This window comes from Littorina saxatilis, linkage group LG6 (assembly GCF_037325665.1).
Source record: "Littorina saxatilis isolate snail1 linkage group LG6, US_GU_Lsax_2.0, whole genome shotgun sequence".
Taxonomy (NCBI): domain Eukaryota; kingdom Metazoa; phylum Mollusca; class Gastropoda; order Littorinimorpha; family Littorinidae; genus Littorina; species Littorina saxatilis.
The window spans coordinates 25,070,747-25,089,317 of NC_090250.1; the positions used below are offsets into that span (position 1 = coordinate 25,070,747).

An 18,571-nucleotide genomic window follows, 5' to 3' on the forward strand; every position below is an offset into this window, starting at 1 on the left:
ATTTCTCAATCATATGTTTTCATGTCCGTATTTCACCAAATCTGGACACTAGGCCGAGTACAGTCATTAAACAAGTCGCGTTAAGCGAAATTAATTACTACATTTAGTCAACCCGTCGTAATCACAGAATGAAATTAACGCACTCCATTTCCCCGAGGCATTGAGCCATAAAAGCTCTTGCCACTTTCACACAAAAAAAGCATGTGGAAACTAACAAGCCAGTGTAGCGCAGTAGCGTAAAGGATTCACAGGAAAGCGCGCTTTTCTCTATTCTTTTTAACTTTCTGAGCTTGTTTTTCATCCAAACATAACATATCTATATGTTTTCGAAATTAGGAAATGATAAAGAATAAGATAAGTTATTTTTAAATCGATTTCTACATTTTTAATTTTAATTAGAATTTTTAGATTTTTAATGACCAAACTCATTAATCAATTGTTATGCCTTCAAGCTGAAATGCAGTACTTAAAGTCCGGGCTTCGTCGAAGATTGCTTAACCAACATTTTTATCAATTTGATCGAAAAATGAGGGTGTGATAGTGCCGCCTCAACTTTCAAAAAAGCCGGATATGACGTCATTGAAGACATTTATAAAAAAAAAACTTTAAAAAAAAACCGTCTGGGGATACCATACTCAGGCACTCTCATGTAAAGTCTTATGAAGATCGGTCCAATAGTTTTCTCTGAATCGTCCTACACATACACACACACATACACTCTTCAAAAAAAGTTAAGGATCGGTTGAAAAAACGGATCTAATTATAAAAAATTGCCAAAAAATTAAACATCGACATAATAATTCAAAGATTAATGTGTTTGAATTAACAAATGAACAATGAGTCTTGACCTAGAATTTTGTTTGGCACGCAGAGTTATTTCCCTTTGTGGGACTTCTCAAAAGCTTGTGCATTTTGGAAGAAAAAGGGTGGTTTTTTTTATAGCCCCATGAAATTTGCGGAACGCATGCCAGGGCAAAAGGTTGTGATGCACGTGCTACAACAGGGTCCTGGCTATGAACATCGCTCACCAGCTTGTGTTTAAAGGTTGACACGCTGACACAATTATGCACAGTAGCAACATGCCCCCACGAAGAAAACTGAGCGATTTGGATAGAGGAAGGGCAATAGGATGGCTACAAGACGGTGTTGCTGCCAGGCAAGTGGCCCAGAGGCTTGCAGTGGCTCCCTCTGTCATCATCAGACTAAAACAGAGATTCCACGCAACTGGAAGAGTGCAGGAGCGACAACGTTCTGGTCGGCCCAGAGTCACCACACAAAGAGAGGATCGCTTCATTCAGAGGCAGGCCATGCAACAAAGAATGGCGACGGCAAACAACATTAGGCAACGCCTACAAGCTACCACCAACACTGTTGTTAGTGGTCAGACGATCCGAAACCGCTTACACAACTTTGACTTGCGTGCAAGGCGTCCAGTCCGAGGAACAACCCTGACTGCTAATCACCGAGCAGCTCGCCGAGCCTGGTGCACTCAACATGTGAGGTGGCAACGTCAGCAGTGGGCTCAGGTGTTGTTTACAGATGAGTCTCGCTTTTGCTTGGAACCTGCTGATGGTCGCATCCGAGTGTGGAGAAGGCGCTGTTCAGGAACGACAGCGTTTTGGCGGAGGCACTGTGATGGTCTGGGGAGGGATCAGCACACGTCAAAGGACACTTCTGTACCGATGTTACGAAGCGGTTTACTCGTATTTTTGGTAATGTGTATTGTTGTAAATAGAATAGACTATAGCGATGGTCAGACATTGGAAAGGGCTATAGGCTGCATACCGTCGCGTTGACCGCAGTTGAACCTTTGTGTAACTGACAAGGTTTTTCACGTGCAAGTAATGCAGGCGACAGCTCACTGGCAATGTCATAGCAAGAACGACTTTGTAAAATCAGTCGCCGTCAAGGAGCCAAGCTCGACTCATGTTTTTCGTAACACGTTAGCAGACGGGCTCCTGTTTTAGGTATCTGACTGAAGAAGGATGAAGACTGACGAACTTTCCCTATCAGTCTACGTGATATCTTCCATTTTCATATTCATGCCAGGCCGGCGACTGTACTAAATGTTGGCTTTACACTCTTTTGAGGTATGTTTGAAACCGGTTATATTTTCATGTCATGCTGTCGTATGTGAGAAGAGTGACTGTTTCTGTGTTTAACGTTATTGTGTAGGCCTAAGCTATTGTGCTACACTGCTTAAACATGTGAGGGTTTTACGTAACGTTTTCTTGGCTTTAGAAAACAGGAATTAACGTGTAAATAATTATATTGGCTCATGCAGCTTAATATGTTGGACGAGTGAGTATTTTTATTGTGCGAGTGAAAGAAACTAAAGACAAGTTGATTTATGGACTATAAACTTTACAGTGTTCCAACTGGAGGGTTTCATCGACGGAGGCTGAACTGAACCAGTCAACTGCGGCTTGATGTACATGACCATGGCATGGAGAGCTGGCAGGGTTCTACAGTTAGCCGCCGAGACGAACTGGAAGGATCAAGGACTACGTCAAGCAATGGTCGCGGTGTCGTGAGGACTGGTGCATCCTTGTCAGTCGTCTGAAGGACTTACAGCCATACCAACATCTTGAAAGCCGAAAGATGGCAGTAGGGTAACGTACAGTAGAATACCTATTCGTCTTACCTGTTAAGCTGCTTTGTTTGAGCCAAAAGGTGTCTGCGTCTTGGACTGTAGAGTTTCTTGCGGTGTTGTCGGCCTAGGGTACTGGTCGAAACCCGGAAATGATTTTGTGATGTAAAAAGCTTTGTAAACAATAATAATTAGTCTTGGCAGTGTCAAGATCCATTTAACACCAGGTTTTTGCGTGTGTGAGTGCGTGTGCGCTTGTGCCTTGTAAGCTACTGTAGCGGACAACTATTCAGATTACATTCAAGTCTGTAAACAAATACTAAATTTATAGAGTTGTGTAGAGGCATTTATGATTGTCTAAAAACCGGGCTATACCACTCCATAACATCTGGCGCCCAATAAGGGACCATAACATCTGGCGCCCAATAGTGTTTGTTTGTTTGACCCTTTAGCAGTATTGTTTTCTATCTCAAGGCACGTGCGCTTACACGGGTGTGAATGATTGTTTTGTTTGTCCTGTTTGTCCAGTAACATTTTCAGATTTGATTTGATTTTTGATTTGATGTGTTGACTGGTATATATTCTTGCAAGGCCAAGGTCTAACTCGAGTTTCATTCATAATTTTTTTAAACAGCTTCTGAACATGACCCCTGTATATAATTCTTTTGACTTTTTGGATAATCTCTGATCGAGATTCAGAAAATTTCATCGTTTTTTCAACAATTCATTTTCTTTTGAGGAAAGGGGGTGATGTTACGAAGCGGTTTACTCGTATTTTTGGTAATGTGTATTGTTGTAAATAGAATAGACTATAGCGATGGTCAGACATTGGAAAGGGCTATAGGCTGCATACCGTCGCGTTGACCGCAGTTGAACCTTTGTGTAACTGACAAGGTTTTTCACGTGCAAGTAATGCAGGCGACAGCTCACTGGCAATGTCATAGCAAGAACGACTTTGTAAAATCAGTCGCCGTCAAGGAGCCAAGCTCGACTCATGTTTTTCGTAACACGTTAGCAGACGGGCTCCTGTTTTAGGTATCTGACTGAAGAAGGATGAAGACTGACGAACTTTCCCTATCAGTCTACGTGATATCTTCCATTTTCATATTCATGCCAGGCCGGCGACTGTACTAAATGTTGGCTTTACACTCTTTTGAGGTATGTTTGAAACCGGTTATATTTTCATGTCATGCTGTCGTATGTGAGAAGAGTGACTGTTTCTGTGTTTAACGTTATTGTGTAGGCCTAAGCTATTGTGCTACACTGCTTAAACATGTGAGGGTTTTACGTAACGTTTTCTTGGCTTTAGAAAACAGGAATTAACGTGTAAATAATTATATTGGCTCATGCAGCTTAATATGTTGGACGAGTGAGTATTTTTATTGTGCGAGTGAAAGAAACTAAAGACAAGTTGATTTATGGACTATAAACTTTACAGTGTTCCAACTGGAGGGTTTCATCGACGGAGGCTGAACTGAACCAGTCAACTGCGGCTTGATGTACATGACCATGGCATGGAGAGCTGGCAGGGTTCTACAGTTAGCCGCCGAGACGAACTGGAAGGATCAAGGACTACGTCAAGCAATGGTCGCGGTGTCGTGAGGACTGGTGCATCCTTGTCAGTCGTCTGAAGGACTTACAGCCATACCAACATCTTGAAAGCCGAAAGATGGCAGTAGGGTAACGTACAGTAGAATACCTATTCGTCTTACCTGTTAAGCTGCTTTGTTTGAGCCAAAAGGTGTCTGCGTCTTGGACTGTAGAGTTTCTTGCGGTGTTGTCGGCCTAGGGTACTGGTCGAAACCCGGAAATGATTTTGTGATGTAAAAAGCTTTGTAAACAATAATAATTAGTCTTGGCAGTGTCAAGATCCATTTAACACCAGGTTTTTGCGTGTGTGAGTGCGTGTGCGCTTGTGCCTTGTAAGCTACTGTAGCGGACAACTATTCAGATTACATTCAAGTCTGTAAACAAATACTAAATTTATAGAGTTGTGTAGAGGCATTTATGATTGTCTAAAAACCGGGCTATACCACTCCATAACAACCATGTAGTGGGCAACTTGACCGGTGTCCGCTACCAGAATGAGATCCTGCAACCCCTGGTCGTTCCAGCCCTCCAAGCGATCCCGGGAGCGATTCTTCAGGATGACAACGCACCTCCTCATCGCTCTGCAGCTGTAAACACCTTCATCCAGCAGGCCAGGGTCAACAGGATGCTGTGGCCAGTCAACAGCCCCGCCGGACCTGAACCCCATAGAGCACATGTGGGACGAGCTTTGTCGTCGGGTACAGCAACATCACCCTCCTCCTGCCAATCTGGGTCAACTGCTGCAATGGCTCCAGCAGGAGTGGAATGGAGTTCCCAGAGCATTCATATGCAACCTGATCCACTCCATGCGCCAACGATGTGTTGAATGCCTGGCACACAACGGAGGGCACACGCGTTATTGACACTGATTCACATTGTTGTGAATTCCATTTTCGAGGGTTGTCACGTTTGACACACTCTAGCTAAATTGTCGCTGCCGCGTTCGATCTTTGCTTTGTTTGTCATTACTCCTTGATTGTTCAATTATATAATTTTTTAAAAAATGAAAGAATTCGGTCTTGTCTGTTTTGTGTGGCGTGCTTGTAAAAAAGTGATCCTTAACTTTTTTTGAAGAGTGTACACCACGACCCTCGTCTCGATTCCCCGTCTATGTTAAAATATTTAGTCAAAACTTGACTAAATGTAAAAGGCAATGCTGCTGGTAAAAGTAAACGCAGAGTATTTCACTAGTCAAGTTGTTTATTAAATGCGAGTAGCTCCACAGAACTTGTTAGCCGACGAGAAAGCTGGTCTACAGGAGAAAGTTGGGCCCATGATGTACACGGTCTGAGATTTCTCCCCCGTTTTCGAGCATGCAGTCTTCTTCTGCGTTCGTGGGCTGAAACTCCCACGTACACTCGTGTTTTTTGCACGAGTGGAATTTTACCCCGCCATTAAGGCAGCCATACGCCGCTTTCGGAGGAAGCATGCTAGATATTTTCGTGTTTCTATAACCCACCGAACTCTGACATGGATTACAGGATCTTTTCCGTGCGCACTTGGTCTTGTGCTTGCGTGTACACACGAAGGGGGATAAGCCACTAGCAGGTCTGCACATAAGTTGACCTGGGAGATCGGAAAAATCTCCACACTTAACCCACCAGGCGGCCGCGACCGGGATTCGAACCCTCGACCTTCCGATTAAGAGGCCGACGTCTTACCACCACGCCACAGCGCCCGTCCGAGCATGCAGTGACCGAATGAGAAAGTTGGGCTCAGGAAAAACTCAAGACCGCTACATCGCTGTTCAGTGTCAATTGGTCGGCAATAAGTCTCGCCGCGGCTGAGAAACGTGACGGGGGACTCAGCGCTGCATCGGGGACTGATCAAGCAACTTCAACACACACACACACACACACACACACACACACACACACACACACACACACACACACACACACTGTGACACTACAACAATACTTTTTACATTTAGTCAAGTTTTGACTAAATGTTTTAACATAGAGGGGGAATCGAAACGAGGGTCGTGGTGTATGTGTGTGCGTGCGTGCGTGCGTGCGTGCGTGCGTGCGTGCGTGCGTGCGTGTGTGTAGAGCGATTCAGACCAAACTACTGGACCGATCTTTATGAAATTTTCCATGAGAGTTCCTGGGATTGATATCCCCGAACATTTTTTTCGTTTTTTTGATAAATGTCTTTGATGACGTCATATCCGGCTTTTCGTGAAAGTTGAGGCGGCACTGTCACGCTCTCATTTTTCAACCAAATTGGTTGAAATTTTCGTCAAGTAGTCTTCGACAAAGCCCGGACTTCGGTATTGCATTTCAGCTTGGTGGCTTAAAAATTAATTAATGACTTTGGTCATTAAAAATCTGAAAATTGTAAAAAAAAAAAAAATTTTTATAAAACGATTCAAATTTACGATCATCTTATTCTCCATCATTTCCTGATTCCAAAAACATATAAATATGTTATATTTAGATTAAAAACAAGCTCTGAAAATTAAAAATATAAAAATTATTATCATAATTAAATTGTCGAAATCAATTTAAAAACACTTTCATCTTATTCCTTGTCGGTTCCTGATTCCAAAAACATATAGATATGATATGTTTGGATTAAAAACACGCTCAGGAAGTTAAAACGAAGAGAGGTACAGAAAAGCGTGCTATCCTTCTCAGCGCAACTACTAAACCGCTCTTCTTGTCAATTTCACTGCCTTTGCCATGAGAGGTGGACTGACGATACTACGAGTATACGGTCTTGCTGAAAAATTGCATTGCGTTCCGTTTCATTCTGTGAGTTCGACAGCTACTTGACTAAATGTTGTATTTTCGCCTTACGCGACTTGTTATTCTTTCATTCTACTACGTCGTCGCGGTATTTTTACATTTAGTCAAGTTTTGACTAAATGTTTTAACATAGAGGGGGAATCGAAACGAGGGTCGTGGTGTATGTGTGTATGTGCGGGCGTGTGTGTGTGTGTGTGTGTGTGTGTGTGTGTGTGTGTGTGTGTGTGTGTGTATGTGTGTGTGTGTGTGCGTGCGTGCGTGCGTGCGTGTAGAGCGATTCAGACCAAACTACTGGACCGATCTCTATGAAATGTTACATGAGAGTTCCTGGGATTGATATCCCCGAACGTTTTTTTTCTTTTTTTCGATAAATGTCTTTGATGACGTCATATCCGGCTTTTCGTGAAAGTTGAGGCGGCACTGTCACGCTCTCATTTTGCAACCAAATTGGTTGAAATTTTGGTCAAGTAGTCTTCGACGAAGCCCGGACTTCGGTATTGCATTTCAGCTTGGTGGCTTAAAAATTAATTAATGACTTTGGTCATTAAAAATCTGAAAATTGTAAAAAAAATATTTTTTTTTATAAAACGATCCAAATTTACGATCATCTTATTCTCCATCATTTGCTGATTCCAAAAACATATAAATATGTTATATTTGGATTAACAACAAGCTCTGAAAATTAAAAATATAAAAATTATTATCAATTTTTTTTTTCGAAATCAATTTAAAAACACTTTCATCTTATTCCTTGTCGGTTCCTGATTCCAAAAACATATAGATATGATATGTTTGGATTAAAAAGACGCTCAGAAAGTTAAAACGAAGAGAGGTACAGAAAAGCGTGCTATCCTTCTCAGCGCAACGAATACCCCGCTCTTCTTGTCAATTCCACTGGCACTGCGTGACGATGCTACGAGTATACGGTCTTGCTGCGTTGCGTTGCGTTCAGTTTCATTCTGTGAGTTCGACAGCTACTTGACTAAATGTTGTATTTTCGCCTTACACGACTTGTTTACCTTTAGTCAAGTAAATGTTTTAGACGGGGAATCGAAACGAGGGTGGTGGTGTATGTGCGGGCGTGTGTGTGTGTGTGTGTAGAGCGATTCAGAGAAAACTACCGGACCGATTTTCATAAAACTTCACATGAGAGTTCCTGGGTATAATATCCCCAGACGTTTTTTTCATTTTTCCGATACATGTCTTTGATAACGTCATAACCGGCTTTTAGTGAAGTCACGCTTTCAATGTTTAATCAATTTGGAGTCGAGCAATGTTCGACAAAGCCGGCCGGACTTTGGTATTGCATTTCAGCTTGGAGGCTTAACAACTAATTCATGAGTTTGGTCATTAAAAATCTGAAAATTGTAATTAAAAATTTGTTTGTAGATTGAAACGATCCAAAATAAATTCATCTTATTCTTCGTCATTTCCTGATTCCAAAAACATATAAATATGTTATATTCGGATCAAAAACACGCTCTGAAATTTAAAAATAAAAATTAAATTTCATAAATCGATTTAAAAACAATTTCATCTTGTTCCTTGTTGATTCCTGATTCCAAAAACTTAAAGATATCTTTTGTTAGGATTAAAAACAAGCTCAGAAAGTTAAAAAGAATAGAGATACAGAAAAGCGTGCTATCCTGCTGTACTGGCTTGCTAATTTCACCGTCTTTTCCACCGCCTGACGATGCTATACAGTCTTGGTGAAACCATAGATATAAATAGACTATAATTAATATATATCATATTTTTTTTAATTCTTTAATTTATCAGTGGTGTCAAATAAACAAAATGTAGCATTCGTGGGTTTTTAAGCTATGAATAAGAAAGCCAACGATACTTTGCATTTTAAGTCAATCATATCTTTATCGGTAAATCATCAATGATGATAGTCGGCCAAGGAGTCTCTTCAACCGGCTTGTCGGCCGCGAAGCCTCCGTCTCCGCAACCGACTTGTCGGACCTCTATCCACTAGTTTTGCGCAGCAGACAAACATCCAAGATGGTGTAAAAATTATTCGTGGAATCCACAGTCCGGTTCATTTTTACAAATTTTCCCTTTCCTGTCTTTCGGTTTTTGCGAAAGACAATACTGGAAGGCTATTTTCATCGCATTGATGAGTAATTCAAGGTAAGCGATTGTTGCTGTTTATTCTAGGCAGGAAGATTGAAAAGCTGGGTTTTTCGGTTTTCGATGTCGGCCTACTGACTACGGTGTGGCCTTGGAAATGTGACCCAGATTTAACGAAGAATCTTTCATTACATGTCTGACAGCGATTTTTGAGGAACGAAAATGAAGTTTGGTTAACCTGTGGATAATGTAAACAGCGAACGTGTCAGCTCTGTTTAAATCTGATGACAAAGTAAGCTTGCAGTCGAAAACGAACCAGCACCAGAGACAGAAAGAAATACTTCAAGTTCAACTGGCACATAAACACCACCAATGTCAATGTGCTGAGTGTCTGCGTAGGTTCAACATAAATTTCTTCTCGTGTAACTGTTAAGCGATGACGTTCACCACCACAATACGTTCTGTCCAGGTTAAGGGCATGCCTATAATCCACAGCCCGGCTCGGTGGATGCTTCTTCAGGTTATTGTTTGTAAAGTTCTGTAATTAAGTCAATCTGCTCAATTCTCTGTACAAAGCAGTCAGACTGTTGACTTTTGGTGTGTACAATGAAAGGCTACTGTTATAAATTCTGCATAAAAGCCTGAACAGATCTGTGGGGGTAAACTTGTTTGTGAATGCGAGATGGATGGTGTAAATTTAGGGACACGTCGCCAGTAAATACAGTAGATGATATTTTTCAAAGCTATTTAACAGCTCCACTTCCTGGTGGGTTATTTCTGGTTGCCAGCCTATTTTGGGTTAGCCTTTTTGACATTCAGACCCTAGCGGATCTTCCAAGTTTGATGTAATAAAGCGGCACAATGTGTAGGAAGAATTTGTCACTTGAATTCCTAGAACTACAAATAGAATCTGCGGAGGTGAGACTTTTACTATAGAGCTCTATTTATTTGTTACGATACTAGTAGTAATAATAGTCATAGGGTGAAAAGGCCAGCAGACGTGCCAACCAACACGTAATGTTAACAGAGACAGAAAATGAGAAATAGCTTGAGCTTTAATAAATCAGTGCTCTGGTCTATACTGGAACTGGTACAGTACGTGGTAGTGCACTATTTAGATTTTAAAAGAATAAGTTCTTCAGATGAAAGGATAGAGTGGAGTTGCTTGCAGGGATACTGGCATGATCTTTTAATGACCTGTTGCTGTTAGTGTTATACATGTGTGTATTGTGTCAAATTATTTATGTGTCCATGTAAAAATAATTGTTAAGAAGAAAAGTGTGCCCTCATAATATTTTCATTGTGTTAAGGAAAGTTCTGTTAGTGTTATCGGTTTGAACTTTGAGGGTTCTTCCATACTTGTTTTATGTGCTGCTTTGTTTTGAAGCCAGTTAAAGTGTGTTATGTTGTTCTTTCCAGTGAGTCCTATGATACATTAAGTCACATTGACAACCGTCTCAACTACAGAGACCACTACAGCAGCATTGACAAGAATAACAACAGCTTCAGCAGCGAGGAGGCTGAGAGAGCGGAAGCAGTTTTCGCCAGCATCATGCCAGGGCAGGGCCCACAATGGACAGAGTTTCTGACATGCGAAGTCTGCTACAAGTTCTTCAGCGAGAACATCAACAGGCCCATCAGCCTGGGGTGTGGGCACACAGTGTGTAAGCAGTGCCTATCACAGCTGCAGCAGAGCAAGTGCCCGTTCGACCAGAGCCCCATTAACTGTGATATTGACAAGCTGCCTGTCAACTACGCCTTGCTGCAGCTGATTGGGGCAGCTATACCTGATAAACTCATTGACGAGGAACTCAGTGTTGGTAACATTTCTGACGCCAAAAAGACAGAGTGTTATGAATCAGCTCGCAAATGTATAGAGGAGTTGGCTGTCTACCTGAAGGCTCTGTCTGAAGGTAAGCGATGGTGACATTTTCTGTTCTGGTTCAGTGTGTGTAACTGTGAGTGCATGGTGTGATTAATCTGTTGTATACATTGTGTGGTGTTTTTTTTCTTTTTTCTGTCTGTTTAGACTTACACTGTTACAATGAATAGGATTGATCATGATGGGAGCGAAATTTACTGCCTTTGAGTAAAATTACTTGATCCTCTGTACCCTCCCCCTGCACAACCTCAGCTTTATAGGTGGATGAGTAATTTTACCAATTTGTAGGATTATTGTGACACACACTGACACATATATATCTGTCTATGTCAGTATGTGCGCACATACACACACACACACACACACATTTGACAGTGACACAGATCTATCTGTCTATGTCACGAGTGTGTGGGCCCACACAGTAGAAGTACAACTGACTTTTACTTTAGTTTTACATGGAAGCACTCTCCTCTCCCTAGGACTTTTGTCTTTTCCTAGTAATAGTACTAGTAGTAGTATGCTGTAACTTGGAGTTGGATGTAAATATTTTTTATTGTGTTGAAATATTGTAGCGTGATTCATGAGTGTTACAGTTAGTTATGGTACAGCAAGGAGGACACAATATTTTATGGCTCATGCTAAGGATAAGCTATGATATGAAGTCCTGTGAGTATTTACATCTGTAGCCTTTTACGAACGTTATCAGAAAAACAAGGGAGATAACTAGCCTTTTCTGTTTGGCAACACACAACTTAACGTTGGGCTTTTCTCGGAAACTATAAAAGTGACCGGGCTCAAATTTTATGTGAACGTGACTCCCAGTGACCTCTACACTTTGACGTCTGCTTTGGTGACCTTTGACCTTTTTCAAGGTCACAGGTATGTCTTGAATTCTTCAGGTATGCATTGTGTTGTGAATAGCAATTTCTTCCTGTCCATCTGATGCCTCATATAATATTCAGAACTGCGAAAGTGACTCGATCGAGCGTTTGCTCTTCTTGTTTTTCATGCATGTGTATGTTTATGGTTCCAAGCCCTGAGGTTTTTGGTGTGAATTTAGGATCTTTATCATGCGCATGCGTGCACATGGGGTTGTTCAGACGCTGAGGAGATTCTGTGACACAAAGTTGACTCTGGGAAATAAATCCCTTGCTGAACGTGGGGGTCAACGCTGCTAGTGACGACTGGTTTCAAAGCCAGCGCCACAACTGACAGCTATCTCCCCGCCCCAGCTTTGTGAGCTTCTATTTTTATTATGATTATTATGAGACTTGAATTTGAAGTTGTGAGACGAGTGATTAGATGTGTGTTGTTGCGATGATTGAGACAGTGTGTGTGTGACATGGTTGCAGATTCAATAAACGAGCTGGAAAAGAACAACGAGGACCTGTCCGACCTGAAAGTCAACAAACAGGGCTACCACCCACCCTCCTTACAGACGCGCAACGGCCGCAATGTCAACACCCCCACACAACACAGCACAAGCTGCATGCTGAGCCGCCCCATGCAGCGCAAACTGCTGGTGCTCATCAACTGTCAGCTGGTGGAGGAGGAGGGAAGGTCAAGGGCGGCCAGAGCGGCGCGCAGTCTGGGCGAGCGCTCTGTGACGGAGTTGATCCTGGCCCACCAGAACCCTCAGCAGCTGTCTGCAAACCTGTGGGCTGCCGTCAGAGCCCGTGGCTGTCAGTTCTTGGGGCCAGGTAAGTGCAGTTTTAATCTGAGAGCTTGAGTGTAAAGACTTTTTTCTATTCAGTCTTCTTCTTCTACGTTCGTTAGCTGAAACTCCCATGTACACTTGTGTTTTTGCACAAGTGTGTTTTTACGTGTATGGCCGATTTTACCCCGCCATTTAGGCAGCCATACGCTGATTTCAGTATCTGACGTTCTTTCATTCTAGTGGAAGAGATTAAAAGTGCCAATCAAAAAATCAGGAGTGTCTTGATTTGACAAAATCAAAAAACAAGAAAGGTAGGTTATTGGACCGTTTAATTATTGACAAAACAAAAGGTTATATTTACAGTACGTCGACCCAGTGGTAAATGTCAATCAATCAATTATATCGCGCGTATTCCGTGGGTACAGTTCTAAGCGCAGGGATTTTTATTTAAAACAATTTTTTTATGCAATTTATATCGCGCACATATTCAAGGCGCAGGGATTTATTTATGCCGTGTGAGATGGAATTTTTTTACACAATACATCACGCATTCACACCGGCCAGCAGATCGCAGCCATTTCAGCGCATATCCTACTTTTCACGGCCTATTATTCCAAGTCACACGGGTATTTTGGTGGACATTTTTATCTATGCCTAAACAATTTTGCCAGCAAAGACCCTTTTGTCAATCGTGGGATCTTTAACGTGCACACCCCAATGTAGTGTACACGAAGGGACCTCGGTTTTTCGTCTCATCCGAAAGACTAGCACTTGAACCCACCACCTAGGTTAGGAAAGGGGGGAGAAAATTGCTAACGCCCTGACCCAGGGTCGAACTCGCAACCTCTCGCTTCCGAGCGCAAGTGCGTTACCACTCGGCCACCCAGACCAGTAAGTACAATGTTTTGTTTTGTCAATAATTCAATGTTCCAATCACCTACCTTTCTTGTTTTTTTATTCTGAATTTTGGAACGTTAGCAGTCTATCTGTTTTTGGATTCCTGATTTGACCAGTTATTTCCTCACAGATTCCTGATTTGACCAGTTATTTCCTCACAGATTTCTGATTTGACCAGTTATTTCCTCACAGATTCCTGATTTGACCAGTTATTTCCTCACAGATTCCTGATTTGACCAGTTATTTCCTCACAGATTCCTGATTTGACCAGTTATTTCCTCACAGATTCCTGATTTGACCAGTTATTTCCTCACAGATTCCTGATTTGACCAGTTATTTCCTCACAGATTCCTGATTTGACCAGTTATTTCCTCACAGATTCCTGATTTGACCAGTTATTTCCTCACAGATTCCTGATTTGACCAGTTATTTCCTCACAGATTCCTGATTTGACCAGTTATTTCCTCACAGATTCCTGATTTGACCAGTTATTTCCTCACAGATTCCTGATTTGACCAGTTATTTCCTCACAGATTCCTGATTTGACCAGTTATTTCCTCACAGATTCCTGATTTGACCAGTTATTTCCTCACAGATTCCTGATTTGACCAGTTATTTCCTTACAGATTTCTGCATTTTTCGAGTATCATGAAAGGAAACATGTTAGAAAAGAGGGAACAAATTTGTTAAATTCTCAACTATCATCCTTGTTGTTGTTACTTTGCAGGTATGCAGGAGGAGGTTCTCCGCCTGATTCTTCTAGCGCTGGAAGATGGTTCAGCACTGTCTAGGAAAGTGCTGGTGCTGTTTGTTGTGCAGAGACTGGAGAAGCAGTACCCTCAGGCGTCAAAGACTGCCATCGGCCACGTTGTGCAGCTTCTCTACAGAGCCTCCTGTTTTAAGGTGAGGCAGAACTTCAAAGTTAAAGGAATTTATTCTGATGTAAGAGACCGCTCATTAGATAACTAAACCATATACTCACAGGTGGGTATATATCATGTAAATGAGATCAACAGAATCAAAAAACAAGAAAGGTAGGTTGTTAGAACGTAAATGAGATCAACAGGTCCAGCTGTGTAAAGAACTATTCATGCCTAATTACTTTTGCAACAAAACGGCGACTTCAATGAATTCAGAGATGTCCACAACAATTAAAAGCTTTTTGAGTGCGCTATCATTTTAAAGTTTTAGGGCATTGCGATTAACCAATCAACTGTTTCACATCAGTCATATGACACCAGTACTTACTGACAGTTATTATTATTATTATTATTATTATTATTATTATGACAGGCGTAGTGGATAAGGCATCGGCCTCCTAATCGGATGGTCGTGAGTTCAAATCCCGGCTGTGGCCGCCTGGTGGGTTAAGGGTGGAGATTTTTCCGATCTCCCAGGTCAACTTATGTGCAGACCTGCTAGTGCCTTATCCCCCTTCGTGTGTACACGCAAGCACAAGACCAAGTGCGCACGGAAAAGATCCTGTAATCCATGTCAGAGTTCGGTTGGTTATAGAAACACGAAAATACCCAGCATGCTTCCCCCGAAATCGGCGTATGCGGCCTGAATGGCGGGGTGAAAATGGTCATGCACGTAAAAATCCATTTGGGCAAAAACATGAGTGAATGTTGGAGTTTCAGCCCATGAAAATTGTTACTGTATTATAATTATTATTCCAGGTGACAAAGAGAGAAGAAGAGTCGTCGCTGATGCAGCTGAAGGAGGAGTTCCGAACGTATGACACGCTACGCCTGGAGCACGACGCACAGATTGTGGAGATTGCCATGGAGGCCGGACTTCGCATTTCACCGGAGCAGTGGTCGTCTCTGTTGTATGGTGATGCCCTGCACAAGTCACACATGCAGTCCATTATAGACAAGGTAAACATTAAACTTTTTTGGCGCAGTGGTTGTAAAAAAGCAAATTTTGAGAAAAAAGGAGAGGAGTTGATTTCAAAAATGGTGAATTCACTCCATTCTGCATTATTTTAGTCATGGTCGGCACAAATATTAAAAATTCTGCTAAATAAGATAATAAGGAAAATGTTCAGTGTGTGTAAAAGAGGCGCACATGCAGTCCATTATCGACAAAGTAAACACTAAACTTTTTAGCACAATGGTTGTAACTTTTATTTTTTTGAAAAAGAAGAAAAAAGAGGAGATGCTTACATAATTGGTGGATTCACACAGTTCTGCAATTTTGTCAGTCATGTTCAGCACAAATATTAATAATTCTGCTGAATAAGATAATAAGAAAGATGTTCAGTATGTGTAAATGGTTCATTGGAGACTGAATTTCTTCTGTAAATTAAATTCCCCTATTTTGAATATAATCTTGCCTTATGACGACCCTGTATGAAAAGGTTTTTATCAAGACTATTAGTATGGACCACAGAGTTTTGTTGCTTATCTCCAAGTTATAACAAATATTTGAATTAAAAAAGAAAGAAGATTTGACTCACACATACTTTTGTTAGGCATTAGAATTCTTGAGAAATGTTTGAATTTTATTTTTTTAAATAGCTATTACACCTGTTCTGGTTTGTGATTCTTTTGTTAGGTTTCCCACCTTGGTGTTCTGATGTACAAATAAACTTGTTAGAAATAGCAGTAACAGCTGGCTATTATTATTAATGTTGTTGTGATTGTGTGTGTGTGTGTGTGTGTGTGTGTGTGTGTGTGTGTGTGTGTGTGTGTGTGTGTGTGTGTGTGTGTGTGTGTGTGTGTGTGTGTGTGCAGCACCAAAGTCCACAGTCCTTCACACAAGGCATCAATGAGATGGTGCTGGTACTGCAGAGACTGGGGGACCCCTGCAACTTAAATCGTTTGCGTCCACACCTTGACTTTCTGGCCAAAATTGACCCCAGTCCAGGTAACTGCAAAAATATGTTGGATAGGGGAAACATGATACAAAAAGTAGGGTTGGTAGTTTGTAAAAAAAATCAATTTGGTCACGAAAAATTGTAATTATTATGGTTTTTGTAAAGATAAAAAATCTCTTATTTCAAAATTTGGAGGGTGTTGAGTATGAGGCTAGTGATGGTTTTTCTTGTTAGTTTTGAGCATTTTCTTGTACACCTATTAACTTTTTAGCTGTCCTGTAATGTTTGTAAATAAGTAAAGAGGAATGGGGGAACTGCTCTTGTATGTTATTCCGTCATCATGAGGCTTTATACTCACACATGACTCCCTCTGTTTGAATGGCTGACAGACTGCCCAGCGCCGTCATGGGAAGACCTGGAGGCGGTCATGAAGTCACTCAAGATCGTGGTGCAGGGACTGGTGGACTTCGTCAAGCGCTTCAACCACCGCCGCCCCGAGATCGCCCCGCCGCAGAACACCCGCTACAAGACAAGCATGTGCCGCGATTTCCTGGCCAAGGGCAGCTGTCCTCGTGACGCCACCTGCACTTTCGCCCACTCTCAGGACGAGTTGGAACAGTAAGGGACAGACATTGTATCTCCAGTCTTTGGTTTCAACAAGATTTTATTTAAATTAAGTATCATGAAGCAATGGCAGTTGTTCAGTCTCAGACGGATTTCCGTCCCAAGACGAATTTGGCGACTTAAAAAAAAAAAAGATATCCCTGGCAGCTGTTGTTTACAGACTTTGAGGTGGGGTCACTGGGTCAGTGACTGCAATTGCCGAGGTCAGCCACCGTTCATCATTTCTGAGAGAGACGGTCCTGAAATTATGTGCCAAGGTTTATAAACAATGAGGGCAAGAACTCAAGCAAGAGCTTATCTTTCGTGGGCCCAAATCTCCTGTCTTTCTAATAAATATCAGAATTTAGGTTTGAAACAATGAATGTATCGATTCAACACTGGATTTCCCTTCTTTGCGCCATGTGACGTCAGAGGCTGTCGAAAACTTATATTTAGGTGGCTGATCGAGACTACAACAGAGTGCATTCTTTATGTGCGTTCGTACTTACAAATCAAAAGGAATTCTTACTGAAATGGATCTATACGTAAAATTAAAGGCATAGAAAGCTGATGAATATACACGCTAATTGCCTTACCCAGAGCTGGAGACAGACTAAATTAAGTTCCCTGCAAAATATTGTGGTCTAGGAGCCCTTAAATGTTGAGATATTTGAATTTTTATTTTGATCTAGATGGTCCTATTTATAGATTTGGCAACACATGTAACGTTGATGCAATCGAGCTAACACCGCGGCTTTGTTGACATCCTCACTTTTTCAGAGGCTAGAACAAGCTGTAATGCATGTATTATGGTCCGCGCATGGTGACATATCGTCATTATATGGTCTTATGGTGCGTTTGACATCGATTGTGGGCAAACTACACTTTGTAAACACGGGAGTGCGTTAGTATGCCTTTAATGTCATTTGTATTTTTGACCAAAATTGAAAATATGACATTTGACAGAAATCTCGACAGTCATTGTTCGACTCGACAATCCTCATCCGGTTGTCTATGGTAGTTTCCCCTGTATTGTTGCCACTGGACTTTGCAGCACACCTCAAATGCTAAGCATTTTCCTGTGGTTTGTGTTTGCTAGGTATCGGTGTCGCTCCAAGAAGCTGAACCAGAGAGGAGGGGTAGGGGGCCCAGCGGTGATGGCTGTACCCGCCAGGCCACGAGGCCCCGAAATGTTTCAGGCAGAGGACCCTGCACTACACAAACCCGACCTTTATCACGACCACAGCATGGACATTGGGGACGGGTAAGAGTTGTACATGTCTTGGGACTTTTTCTCACATTCTCAAAGCATGAAGCAGACAGAGGACCCTGCGTTACTCAAACCCGACCTTTATCACCACCACACCATGGACATTGGGGACGGGTAAGAGTTGTACATGTATTAGGAGTTTCTCTCGAGGAGAAATATGTGCCCGTCATCACCCCACCCCCCACATGAAGCAGAAGAACAAGAACAAATACTTTGACTGTCTCCACAAAACAGAGATGTGCCTTTCTCAACACTGCCTCACAATTACGAGAAAAAAAAAGACACGTATAAAGATTTAACACAAGATAAGATATTGTGTATCGTAATTCAATACAGTGCAAAATATCCTATCTTGTCTGAAAAGAAGTAATATGATGTACTGCTGTTAGCTACAACTGAGAGATTTTCAGCTGCCAAAAGTGTGAAACTTTAAGT

General features: G+C 41.8%; 1 protein-coding gene and 1 long non-coding RNA gene across 3 annotated transcripts in view; both read left to right on the top strand.

Annotated features, from left to right (window-relative positions):
- The first annotated feature begins 2,096 nt into the window (after positions 1-2,096).
- LOC138968804 (uncharacterized) lies at positions 2,097-4,469 on the top strand. The gene is made up of 2 exons (XR_011456288.1): positions 2,097-3,748; positions 4,029-4,469. It is a non-coding gene; the product is annotated as an uncharacterized lncRNA (long non-coding RNA).
- Positions 4,470-8,927: 4,458 nt separating this feature from the next.
- Positions 8,928-18,571, top strand: part of LOC138968807 (roquin-1-like) — a 45,896-nt gene continuing 36,252 nt past the window's right edge. For both annotated transcript variants that reach the window (XM_070341452.1, XM_070341453.1), the window contains exons 1-8: positions 8,928-9,066; positions 10,426-10,919; positions 12,241-12,588; positions 14,170-14,345; positions 15,122-15,322; positions 16,181-16,313; positions 16,653-16,881; positions 17,966-18,130. In XM_070341452.1, coding sequence (XP_070197553.1) covers positions 9,053-9,066; positions 10,426-10,919; positions 12,241-12,588; positions 14,170-14,345; positions 15,122-15,322; positions 16,181-16,313; positions 16,653-16,881; positions 17,966-18,130 — 1,760 coding nt within the window. In that variant the 5' untranslated portion in view covers positions 8,928-9,052. The remainder of the gene's footprint in view (positions 9,067-10,425; positions 10,920-12,240; positions 12,589-14,169; positions 14,346-15,121; positions 15,323-16,180; positions 16,314-16,652; positions 16,882-17,965; positions 18,131-18,571) is intronic.